A 13457-nucleotide genomic window follows, 5' to 3' on the forward strand; every position below is an offset into this window, starting at 1 on the left:
CTTTTCAGTTGGAAAGATTAGGTCCCGCCCACACAGCTGATTGTCTGTCTCGGTCACCAGGACCCGATTTGGAGCACAGAAGCCCCCACCCACTCTATGTTCCTGTACTAAGATGGCCACGCATGCACTCTGTTACACACTGAATCAAAATGGCGTCGCACTGAAACTTTTCGCCCTCCTTGACAAAGATGGCTGCCGTTAACCTGGGGCTGTTGCAGAAGAAATTTCCTCAGCTGCAAACCCAGGATCTTCAGATTATTATTCGGGGCTTGCGACCTACCTCAGTTGCTTATGAAGCCTCCCCACCTACTGACCCTGGGAATGGAGCTGAGGCAGCACACCCTCTCTCCTCTGCCAGTGTTTGTCTCTGCCTAGGCCGGGGAGCCTGGGTCTAGAGTTGCACTGCTGGCAGTTGGAGAAGCCTAGGCCCCGGGCCTGGAAAAACGGTGAAAGGTAGGAGAATTATAGAGGTTAGAGAAAAGAGATTTACAAATTAATTAACTTTTTTTAAAAACAATGTGTGTTTTAAAAGCAACTTTTTTTTTGCTGGAAATGTAGATTTGAAAAGAAACACGCAGAAAGCGGGAAAAAGAAATGAAAAGTTTAGAATCAAGATGGCGGCGACTCACCTCGGTTCAGAACGATAAGGCCCGCCCACACACGCACCAACTGGTCGACCGTCAGGTCACCGAAGCGTAGGATTGGTCAATCATCCCGTCACTCGACCGTAGGAGGGCCCGGCCGCACGCGCCAGGAACCCGCCGTACGATTGGTCGACCTCGACGTCACTCGATGCTAATGAGCGGATAATGAGCGGAATGTTGAACGTTTTTTGGATACCGCGGGCGCAATTTTTGTCTGGCCGAAACGTTAATACGCTTCGGACGGTTCTGGAATCGTCAGCTTTCTTTCGACGTAACACACGTGTAGGTACGCTCTATAACTTTCGAGTTTATTCAATACAGACAGACGGCATGACAGACAGAAGAACCGCTTTATATATATAATAACTAGCTGAAGTGCCCGGCGGTGCCGAGGCTTTTTCGAGGGCATGTTGTTGTTGGAAGAGAGAGAGAGAGCGACTGGGGGGGAAGAGAGAGAGCGACTGGGGGGGAAGAGAGAGAGCGACTGGGGGGGAAGAGAGAGAGCGACTGGGGGGAAGAGAGGGAGGGGAGGGGGGAGGGGGAGAGGGGGAGGGGGAGGGGGAGGAAGGGGGAGGTGGGGGCAGGGGGGGGAGGGGAGAGGGGGCGAAGGTGAGGGCGGGAGAGGGCGGGGAGGGGAGGAGGGGGAGGAGGAGAGAGGAGGGGGGAAGAAGGGGCGGGGGGAGGGGGGGAGGAGAGAGAAGGGGGGGAGGGGAAGGGGGAGAGTCCACGAGCCCCCTGATCCCCGTCCCCCCAAACTCCCGAGCCCCCTGATCCCCACCCCCCGAACTCCAGAGGTTGGCCCCCCCCCGAGACTCGCACCCCCTACCCCCCACCCCCCGAGGCTCGCCCACCACCCCCACCCCCGAGGCTCGCCCACCACCCCCACCCCCACCCCCACCCCCCACCCCCGAGGCTCGCCCACCACCCGCACCCCCCACCCCCGAGGCTCGCCCACCACCCCCCACCCCCGAGGCTCACCCACCACCCCCCACCCCCGAGGCTCGCCCACCACCCCACCCCCGAGGCTCGCCCACCACCCCCACCCCCGAGGCTCGCCCACCACCCACCCCCACCCCCGAGGCTCGCCCACCACCCACCCCCCACCCCCGAGGCTCGCCCACCACCCACCCCCCACCCCAGAGGCTCGCCCACCACCCACCCCCCACCCCCGAGGCTCGCCCACCCCCACCCCCGAGGCTCGCCCACCGCCCACCACCACCCCCGAGGCTCGCCCCCCCCCACCAACCAAGCACCGAACTCCGGAGGCGCGATCTTCCGAGCACCGGCCTCCCGAGCTGGCTTCAACATTGCGGCTGTGCGAGACGGCCGGAGGGTCTGGTTGCCAGGGTAACCGTGACGCTGACCAAGCCCCGCCCCCCAGCCGAGCCAGAGAGAGAGACGCCGCGTCTCAGCTGCTCCTGCTGCGCGCGCGGCCGCGCCCCCCCACCCCCCCGAGGGTCGCGGCCGCGCCCCCCCCCACCCGAGGGTCGCGGCCCCCCCCCCCTCGAGGGTCGCGGCCCCCCCCGAGGTGAAGACCGCCGATTGCGGCTGTGCGAGACGGCCGGCGGGCCCGGTTGCCAGGGTAACGCTTGACGCTCAGCAAGCCCCCGCCCCCCGGCCGAGCCAGAGAGAGACGCCGCGTCTCAGCTCCTGCTGCGCGCGCACACCCTAGCGGCGCTGGGCTGAGGCTCGGCCCTCCAGCCTTCGAGTGGGGCCGGGAGGTGCCTAGCTCGGGCGTGGGTGCGGAGGAGACGCCGAGGCTTCTAGGCCTACCTGGAAAAACGGGGAAAGGTAGGAAAATTAATGAGATTAGATAAGTTAATTACTTTCTGATGCGCTATCAGTTACTCATAAAAGACTGAGAGTTAAGAGAGTAACTAAAGGCTTTTATTAGCAAAGAACAGAGCATGCCTCTCGTGGTTGACTGGGTTCCAAGAAGGCAGGGGGCTGCAGGTCAATCACCTTTATACCTGGGCCTGTGGGTGGAGCCAGCCGAGACATGTTGAGGCATGCATAGGTACAACAGTGTGTAACAACAACAACAACAACAACAACAATAACAGTGGTTTACCACATTCACCCCCTTGTTTAAAATTGAGTCCGGCGGGGTGAAGTGTACTAAAGGTTCGTGTAAGTAAGTCTATCAGGTGGCCTTGTATGCCGTCCTGATCGTCGTGGTGGCGGCGGTGATGGTGCAGCATCCAACGTTGAATCTGGCGTCTCATTGAGTGGTTGGGTGGTCAATGACGGGTCCTGGGGCTGCGGCATGCCGTCTAGCGGGGTTGGGTTGTGGGTAGTGGTGGATGGCAATGGTAGTGTTTCAGGGGCACCCAAAGGTGCTAGATCTCGTGTGGGGGCTGTGTCCTCCCGCCCGTCCGGGTACGCTACGTAAGCGTACTGGGGGTAGGCGTGGGTGGCGAGGGAGGTGTTTCGGGAGCACCCGAAGGTGCGAGGTCTCGTATGGAGACTGTGTCCTCCCGCCCCGTCCGGGTACACCACGTAAGCATACTGAGGGTTGGCATGGAGGAGGCTCACCCTCTCGACCAGGGGGTCCGTCTTATGGGACCCTCACGTGCTTCCGCAGTAGGACGGGTCCTGGAGAAGTCAGCCATGTCGGTAACGAGATCCCCGATGTGGACTTCCTGGGGAAGGAGAACATTCTCTCGTGAGGGGTAGCATTGGTGGCTGTACAGAGCAGTGGCCGAATGGAATGGAGCGCCGCAGGGAGGACTTCCTGCCAGCGAGAGGTCGGAAGGCACTTAGATTTCAAGTTTAAAAGGACTGCCTTCCAGACCGTCGCATTCTCCCTTTCCACCTGGCCATTCCCCCGGGGGTTGTAGCTGGTGGTCCTGCTTGTAGCGATACCTCTCGAGAGCAGGTACTGCCGGAGTTCGTCGCTCATAAAGGATGAGCCCCTGTCGCTATGAATATAGCTAGGGAAACCGAACAAGGCGAAGAGGTCATTCAGACATTTAATGACCGTGGTACTGGTCATGTCTGAGCAAGGGATGGCAAACGGGAAACGGGAGTACTCATCAATTATGTTGAGGAAGTACACATTGCGGTCGGAGGAGGGGAGGGGCCCTTTAAAATCGACGCTCAGCCGTTCAAAGGGGCGCGTGGCTTTGATCAGGCTTGCTCTGTCTAGCCTATAAAAATGCGGTTTGCACTCGGCACAGATTTGGCAGTTCCTGGTCATGGTCCTGACCTCCTCGATGGAGTAGGGCAGGTTACGGGATTTGATGAAGTGAAAAAACCTGGTGACCCCTGTGGTAAACCACTGTTTGTATTCCTGTTTGTCCTGTTTGTATTCCACTGTGTACATACCTGGACATGCCTCGGCTGACTCCTCCCACAGGTCCTAGTATAAAGGTGACTGCTCCCCAGCCCTTTGTATCCTGGACCGGTCGACCACTCGAGGCAGACCTCCATTCTGTTGTTAATAAAAGCCTTTAGTTACTCTTCTAACTCTCAGTCTTTTATGAGTAATTGATAGCGCATCAATTTTATTAACAACATTTTTATAATGGAGAAGATCCTCACACCAGCATGCCTGGACTTAGATCATCGGGAGGCGGACTCATCCACCAAGTTTACTCACTGGCTTAAGTGTTTCGAAAAATTCCTGACTGCCTCCGAAGCAATCAAATCGGACGAGGACAAACTGGATGTCCTGACCTCCAAAGTGAACCACCGAGTGTACTCGGTCATCCAAGACGCGACCTCGTACGCGGATGCTATCAAGCTCCTCAAGGACCAGTACACGCGCCCAGTGAACGAAGTGTACGCCAGGCACCTCCTGGGGAGTCGTAAACAACAACCTGGGGAATCAACCGTGGAATACCTTCAGGCACTGTCTGTGCTTGGCCGGGCCTGTGGTTGTAAGGATGTAAAGGCCGCCGTGTACACAGAGGAACTTATCCGGGACGCTTTTGTAGCGGGCCACAGATCCAATTACACACGACAGCGACTGTTGGAGCAGAGTAACCTCGACCTCAACAAGGCCTCTGAACTCGCACTATCGTTGGATGCAGCCTACCAGGGCATGGATGCCTACTCCTCTGCACCGTGGACGCCGCGGGGAATGACAGCCTGGGACACGGTAGGACCGCCTCATAGCGCCGTGCCACCCCAGCCACACCCCAACAACGGCCCAACTACCGCAGCAGTGTCCCAAGGCCAGACAGCAGTGCCCCAAGGCCAGAAATGCTACTTCTGTGGCCAGGCAAAACACCCCAGAGCGCGCTGCCCGGCGAAAAACGCGATCTGCTCGGGCTGCGGGAAGAAGGGACACTACGCTAGCGTCTGCAGGGCCAAAGCCACCCCGAACCCCAGCAGCGCCGCGTGTGGGCCATGCGGGCCGCCATTTTGGACCTCCCCGGCCGTGTGCGAATCACCGGTACAGCAGCCATTTTGGACGCCTCCAGCCACATGGGGATCATGGACGCCGCCATCTTGGACGACAGCCGGGACGCAGCAGGCCCCCGACACCGCCTCATCTGATACCCGCAGCGACACACCGACCCCTACGCTGGCATCCGTTACACTGGACCAAGCGAGACCGCACCAACTGGCCAGTTCCACAATGGACATTAAGGTAAATGGTCACGATACAATCTGCCTTTTTGACTCTGGGAGCACGGAGAGCTTCATCCACCCCGACACGGTGCGGCGTTGCTCTCTCCCAGTCCTGCCTGCGCAACAGCGGATTTCTATGGCCTCCGAGTCCCAGTCGGCGGACATCGGCGGCTACTGCGTGGTGACACTCGTAGTAGACGGGACCGTGTACGATCATTTTAAACTTCTGGTCCTGCCTGACCTCTGCGCTGCCGTCCTGCTGGGGTTAGATTTTCAGTGCCACCTTAAAAGTGTTACGATGGCGTACGGTGGACCCCTACCCCCACTCACAGTCCGCAGCCAGCAGCTTCCAAATTGCCCGCCGCGCACCAGGTGCAACCTCTCCACACTCAGAGTCACCCCCCCACCACTGTTTGCTAACCTCACCCCCGACTGTAAGCCCATCGCCACAAAGAGCAGGCGATACAGTGCCGGGGACAGGGTTTTCATTAAAACCGAAGTGGAGCGGCTCCTGAAAGAAGGGATTATTGAGGGCAGCACCAGCCCCTGGCGAGCCCAGGTTGTGGTCGTTAAGACCAGCGAGAAGCAGCGCCTGGTCATCGACTACAGCCAGACAATAAATCGCTACACCCTGCTGGACGCCTACCCACTCCCCCGTATAGCTGATATGGTCAACCAGATCGCGCAGTACCGCGTCTTCTCGACCATTGACCTGAAATCAGCGTACCACCAGCTCCCCATCCGCCCTGAGGACCGCCAGTACACTGCCTTTGAGGCAAACGGCCGCCTCTATCACTTCCTTAGGGTTCCCTTTGGCGTCACCAACGGGGTCTCCATCTTCCAAAGGGAGATGGACCGGATGGTAGATCAAAATGCGTTGCAGGCCACTTTCCCATATCTGGACAATGTGACCATCTGCGGCCGTGACTTGCAGGACCATGACGCAAACCTCGAAAAATTCCTCCGCACCGCCCAACTCCTAAACCTGACATATAACAAGGAGAAGTGCATATTCCGCACAAACCGCCTCGCCATCCTTGGCTGTGTTGTGGAACACGGAGTCATCGGCCCCGACCCCGACCGGATGCGTCCCCTTATGGAACTTCCACTGCCCCACTGCCTCAAGGCCCTGAAGAGGTGCCTAGGGTTTTTCTCCTATTACGCCCAGTGGGTCCCCTACTATGCGGACAAGGCCCGTCCGCTGATCAAGTCCACCTCTTTTCCCTTGACGGCAGAGGCCCGCTTAGCCTTCCACCGTATCACGGAGGACATTGCCAAAGCCACCATGCACGCAGTGGACGAATCCATCCCCTTTCAGGTGGAAAGCGACGCGTCCGACTTTGCCCTGGCCGCTACCCTCAATCAGGCGGGGAGACCCGTGGCCTTCTTTTCACGAACCCTCCAAGGCCCGGAGACCAGACACTCCGCTGTTGAGAAGGAGGCCCAGGCGATTGTGGAGGCTGTGCGTCATTGGAGGCACTACCTGGCCGGAAAACGATTTACCCTGCTCACTGACCAGCGTTCAGTTGCTTTTATGTTTAACAACAAGCAGAGGGGCAAAATCAAAAATGACAAGATCTTGAGGTGGAGAATCGAACTTTCCACCTACAACTACGAGATCTTGTACCGGCCCGGGAAGCTAAATGAACCCCCGGATGCGCTATCGCGTGGCACCTGCGCCAGCGCGCAGATCGATAGACTACGGGTCCTCCACAATGACTTCTGCCACCCGGGGGTCACCAGGTTCTTCCACCTCATCAAGGCCCGCAACCTGCCTTACTCTATTGAGGAGGTCAGGACCATGACCAGGAACTGCCAAGTCTGCGCTGAGTGCAAACCACACTTTTATAGACCAGACAGGGCCCACCTGATAAAAGCCACTCGCCCCTTCGAGCGCCTGAGCGTTGATTTTAAAGGGCCTCTCCCCTCCTCCGACCGCAATGTGTACTTCCTCAATATTATTGATGAGTACTCCCGTTTCCCGTTCGCCTTCCCCTGCCCGGACATGACCAGTGCCACGGTCATTAAATGTCTGAACAACCTCTTCACCCTGTTCGGCTTCCCCAGCTATATCCATAGCGACCGGGGCTCATCGTTTATGAGCGACGAACTCCGTCAGTACCTGCTAACTAGGGGTATTGCCACAAGCAGGACCACCAGTTACAACCCCCGGGGGAACGGACAGGTGGAAAGAGAAAATGCGACAGTTTGGAAGGCCGTCCTGCTAGCCTTAAAGTCTAGGGGCCTTCCAACCTCCCGCTGGCAGGATGTGCTCCCCGATGCGCTCCACTCTATTCGGTCACTGCTGTGCACTGCCACTAACGCCACCCCTCATGAGAAAATGTTCGTCTTCCCAAGGAAGTCCACATCAGGGACATCGCTACCGCCATGGCTGACGTCCCCAGGGCCGGTCCTACTGAGAAGACATGTGAGGACCCATAAAACGGACCCCCTGGTCGAGAGGGTCGACCTCCTCCACGCCAACCCCCAGTATGCTTACATCGCATACCCGGACGGGCGGGAGGACACAGTCTCCATAAGAGACCTTGCACCCTCGGGGACCACAGTAACCCACTACCCACTACCACCCCCCCCCACGATCCGATATCCAGCCCCAGCAGACGGCAGGCCTGGGCCCCGCGACCCGCTCGACATCTACGAGGACGACACGCCTGTGCCACAGCCTACGCTGGACTCGACGCCGGAAGCTTCACTACCCCTGCCGTCGCCACGCCGATCACAGCGGCAGACAAGACCTCCGGAGAGACTCCAATACACTAACTTTTAATACACTTCACCCCGCCGGACTCAATTTTAAACAAGGGGTGAATGTGGTAAACCACTGTTTGTATTCCTGTTTGTCCTGTTTGTATTCCACTGTGTACATGCCTGGACATGCCTCGGCTGACTCCTCCCACAGGTCCTAGTATAAAGGTGACTGCTCCCCAGCCCTTTGTATCCTGGACCGGTCGACCACTCGAGGCAGACCTCCATTCTGTTGTTAATAAAAGCCTTTAGTTACTCTTCTAACTCTCAGTCTTTTATGAGTAATTGATAGCGCATCAACCCCCGGGTGGCAGAGGTCATTGTGGAGGGTCTTCAGTCTATCGACCTGCGCGTTGGCGCATGTACCACGTGATAGGGCATCTGGGGGCTCATTGAGTTTCCCGGGCTGGTACAAGATATCGTAATTGTAGGTGGAGAGTTCGATTCTCCACCTCAAGATCTTGTCGTTATTGATTTTGCCCCTCTGCTTATTATTAAACATAAAAGCTACTGAACGCTGGTCAGTGAGCAGGGTAAATCGTTTTCCGGCCAGGTAATGCCTCCAATGTCGCACAGCTTCCACAATGGCCTGGGCCTCCTTTTCGACAGAGGAGTGTCGAATCTCGGGGCCCTGGAGGGTCCTTGAGAAAAAGGCCACGGGTCTCCCCGCCTGGTTAAGGGTTGCAGCTAGGGCAAAGTCGGATGCGTCGCTCTCCACTTGGAAAGGGATGGACTCATCCACTGCGTGCATTGTGGCCTTCGCAATATCTCCTTTTATGAGAGTGAAGGCTGCACAGGCTTCTGCTGTCAGGGGGTAGGAGGTGGACTTGATGAGGGGTCTGGCTTTGTCCGCATAGTTGGGCACCCACTGAGCATAGTACGAGAAAAACCCTAGGCATCTCTTCAGTGCTTTTTGGCAGTGGGGGAGGGGGAGCTCCATAAGGGGGCGCATCCTGTCGGGGTCGGGGCCGATGACTCCGTTCTCCACTACACAGCCAAGAATGGCAAGGCGCTTGGTACGAAACATACATTTGTCCTTGTTGTATGTTAGGTTCAGCCGCTGGGCCGTACGGAGGAATTTCTCTAGATTAACATCATGGTCCTGCTGGTCGCGGCCGCAGATGGTGACGTTGTCTAGATAGGGGAAAGTGGCCTGGAGCGCGTTCTGGTCGACCATCCGGTCCATCTCCCGTTGGAAGACTGAAACCCCGTTGGTGACGCCGAAGGGAACTCTGAGGAAGTGGCAGAGACGACCGTCAGCTTCAAAAGCTGTGTACTGGCGGTCCTCAGCCCTGATGGGGAGCTGGTGGTATGCCGACTTCAGATCAATCGTCGAGAACACCCGGTATTGTGCTATCTGATTGACCATGTCAGATATGCGGGGGAGTGGGTATGCATCTAGCTGGGTGTAGCGATTGATCGTCTGGCTGTAGTCAATAACTAGGCGCTGTTTTTCGCCAGTCTTCACTACCACCACTTGTGCTCGCCATGGGCTGGTGCTACTTTCAATAATCCCTTCCTTCAGGAGTCTTGCTACCTCGGATTTAATGAAGCTCCTATCCCCGGCACTGTACTGCCTGCTTTTGGTAGCGATGGGCTTACAGTCACGGGTGAGGTTAGCGAACAAGGAGGGGGGGGGGACTTTAAGGGTGGAGAGGCTGCAAATGGTGCGCGGCGGGCGGTTTAAAAGCTGCTGGCTGCAGACTGTGAGTGGGGGGAGGGGTCCGTCGTACGCTAATGTGACACTCTTAAGGTTGCACTGAAAATCCAACCCCAGTAGAACGGCAGCGCAAAGATGGGGCAGGACCAGGAGTTTAAAATTTTTGTATTCTGTGCCCCTTACTGAAAGGGTCACTACACAGTAGCCACCGACGTCCGCTGACTGGGCTTTGGAAGCCAAAGAGATCCGATGTCGCGTCGGCAGTACCGGGAGAGAGTAACTGTGCACCGTGTCGGGGTGGATAAAGCTTTCCGTGCTCCCGCTGTCAAAAAGGCAGGTAGTGGCGCGGCCGTTTACCTTAATGTCCATCATGGACCTGGACAGTTGATGAGGGAGAGATTGGTCCAGCGTCACGGAGGCCAGCGTATGGTCGAGCGAGTCGATGTGGTCGTCAGATGAGGCGGTGGTTGAGTCCGGGTCCCCCGTGGTTGAAGTTGGAGACGTCCGAGATGGCGGACAAAATGGCGGCGCCCATGGTCCCGATCCCCACGCGGCTGGGGGAGCCCAAGATGGCGGACAAGATGGCTGCCCCCACGGTTCGCACGCGGCGCTGCTGGCGTTAGCGGTTTTACCTTTGCAGGCGCTGACATAGTGTCCTTTCTTCCCGCAGCCGGAGCAGGTAGCGTTTCTCGCCGGGCAGCGTGCTCTGGGGTGTTTTGCCTGGCCACAAAAATAACATTTCTGTGCCTTGGACGTCGCAGCAGCAGTTGAAGGTGGTGGTCCCATGACCCAAGGTTGTGGCATCCACGTTGCGGAGCGGTTAGGGGAGAAGGCGTCCATATTCCTGTGGGCCGCGTCGAGCGAGAGCGCGAGGGACACTGCCTTTCTCAGGTCCATTTCTCCCTTTTCCAACAGTCTCTGCCGGGAGTAGTCGGACCTTAGACCCGCAACGAAAGCATCTCGGATCAGTCCCTCCGTGTGTGCTGCGGCTGATGCTTCTTTGCAATCGCAGTCTCGGCCGAGTATCCGTAGTGCCCATAGGAAGGCCTCCACCGATTCCCCGGGCTGCTGTCTGCGGGATCTTAAGAGGTGCCGGGCATCGACCGTATTTACCGGGCGTGCGTATTGCCCTTTTAGCAGACCGATAGCCGCCGCGTAGGTCGTCGCGTCCTGGATTATTGTATAAACTTGGTGTCTCACCTTTGAGGCCAGGATTTCCAACTTGTTTTCGTCCAGGGTCACAGTTGAGGCTTGCAGGTAGGCCTCGAAGCAACGCAGCCAATGCGCGAATTTGGTAGCCGAACCCGCTTCTTGGGGGTCTAGGTCCAGGCATGTTGGTCTGAGGGCTCGCAGCAGCTCCTGTTGCTCAGCGTTTGGTGCAGCAGCCTGCTGTTCAGCGTTTGGTGCAGCAGCCTGCTGTTCAGCAAATGTCGACATTTTGTTTTTGCTAATAAAATTGATGCACTGAGAGTTAAGAGAGTAACTAAAGGCTTTTATTAGCAAAGAACAGAGCATGCCTCTCGTGGTTGACTGGGTTCCAAGAAGGCAGGGGCTGCAGGTCAATCACCTTTATACCTGGGCCTGTGGGTGGAGCCAGCCGAGACATGTTGAGGCATGCATAGGTACAACAGTGTGTAACAACAACAACAACAATAACAGTGGTTTACCACACTTTCTAAATCATTTTTTTTTTTAAACAATATGTGTTTTAAAAGCAACGTTTTTTTTTTAAGACGCAGAAAGCGGGAAAAAGAAAGGAAAAGTTTGGAATCAAGATGGCGGCGACTCACCTCGGTTCAGAACGATAAGGCCCGGCCACACACTCACCGATTGGCCCGGCGGCACACGCCAGCAACCCGGCGTACGATTGGTCGAGCTCGAGGTCACTCTGTCGCTAATGAGCGGATAATGAGATGCTAATGAGCGGAATGTTAAGGTTTTTGGGATACCGCGGGCACGATTTTAGCCCGGCCGAAACATAAATATGCTTAAAACCGTCTCGGAAGCGTAAGCTTTCTTTGGAGGTAACGCGCGCGTAGGTACGCCCTGTAACTTTTGAGCGCATACCCGACAGACGCACACGCGATGACAGACAGACAGAATGACAGACAGACAGAAGTACCGATTTATATATATAGATAGAAGATAGATGTAACCACCTCTCTTACCTCATCAAAGAATTCACTGAAGTTAGTCAGACGAGACATGCCTTTAACAAATCCATGCTGGCTGTCTTTGATTAACCCATACCTTTCCAAATGAAAGTTTATTTTGTCCCCGATCGTTTCCAATAACTTCCCCACCACCGATCTTAGACTGACAGGCCTGTAGTTTCCTGGTTTATCCCTCTCCCCTTTCTTGAATAGTGGTATAACATTAGCAACCCTCCAGTCCTCCGGCACGCCTACTCTATCCAATGAGGATTGAAAGGTTGTGACCAATGCCTCTGCTATTTCTACCTTTGTGTCTTTCAGCAATTTAGGATTGATTCCATCTGGACCAGGTGGCTTACCAATTTTCAGTAATACTACTCTTTTCAACACGCCTTCTCTATCTATTACTATCCTGTCCATAACTTCTCTTTCCTCTTTTAGTGTAACCATCACATCATCTGCTTCCTTTGTGAAGACAAATGCAAAGTACTCATTTAATACTTTAGCCATGTCCCCTACCTCTCCATGAAGATTTCTCTTTGAGTCCTTAATAGGCCCAACTTTTTCCCTAACTAACCTCTTGCACTTTATATGTTTACATGACCATAAATAAGCCCAGCCATTTTGAAAAACCTTTTGCTCAGGAAGTTCATGAAAATTGTGGTCAGTCAGCCCAGACTATGGTTTGAGGCTGGAACTTTTCTTGTCTGTATGGCTATTTTCCACCCTGGATGGTGCGCAAATACGTGTGATGTTGGGGGACTGTAAGGGAAATCTTAAAAACCCACTTGCTTTTGTTATTCAGATGACAGCCTCTGCACCACCTTTTTGATTATGACACTGTGAAGCACCTTGGGATGTTTTTCTATGATAAGGGTGCTATATAAATGAGCGTTGTTATAATAAACACAACATTCCACTGCTTCCCATTTTGTATAGAGTTTAAAATGGGTGTGAAGTAAGAACTTGTGTTGCCAGCAACTCGTTAGATGGGCAGTGGATGTTAGCATGGGATTAACTTTCAACTTGTGTTTGAAACTAGATTTAGACTTTTTTGATATTTTTCAGTTTAACCAACATTTTGTTTTGTAGGGCTGAAGAAAAGAAGAACCTCCTACTATTTTTCAGAACTCTCTCCGTCTTTGCAAAATGGTACGAGTATCGCCAAGTCACTTTCAGACATTTCAAGGTAGGAAAAGCATTCCAATATTTAGTTGTAAAGATTCTCATTAGTAAATTTCTATTGTTTAAAAAATATTTTGTGCAGTAGTTTGAAGACTTATATCAGCAGCACAAGTGCTTAAGACTAAACTGGGTCTAAAAAACAACCAGTGAATTTATAGACTGATCTTTTTAAAATTCTCCTCTTCCAAAAGTGCATATATTCAACAGATTCTTCTAATCTGGCTGTTGGAGAACTTAACTTCACTCCCCCCACCCAACCGCCCCCCCCCCCCCCCCACACACACACACACACAAATACATGCACAAAATGAATGTCGAAATATGTGTGGTGTTCTGTTACTGTTAGGAGTGTTACAGCTTTTGTTAGATCATTCCTGGCCCTTTGTCTTGCAAGCAGAGAAGTGAAGAGCCCTGGCCACAATGCCAGTACATACTTCAAGTATGTAGAAATATTTGTAACTTAATTATGTT

At 54.8% G+C, this 13457-nt stretch overlaps 1 protein-coding gene across 2 annotated transcripts in view; it reads left to right on the forward strand.

Annotated features, from left to right (window-relative positions):
* cenpp (centromere protein P) overlaps positions 1-13457 on the forward strand; it is a 333753-nt gene that overhangs the window by 73975 nt on the left and 246321 nt on the right. For both annotated transcript variants that reach the window (XM_086001820.1, XM_086001819.1), the window contains one exon: positions 12894-12990. In XM_086001820.1, the coding sequence (XP_085857946.1) occupies positions 12894-12990 (97 nt within the window). The remainder of the gene's footprint in view (positions 1-12893; positions 12991-13457) is intronic.

This window comes from Somniosus microcephalus, chromosome 11 (assembly GCF_052327205.1).
Source record: "Somniosus microcephalus isolate GS21.2 chromosome 11, FLI_Smic_1.0, whole genome shotgun sequence".
NCBI lineage: Eukaryota > Metazoa > Chordata > Chondrichthyes > Squaliformes > Somniosidae > Somniosus > Somniosus microcephalus.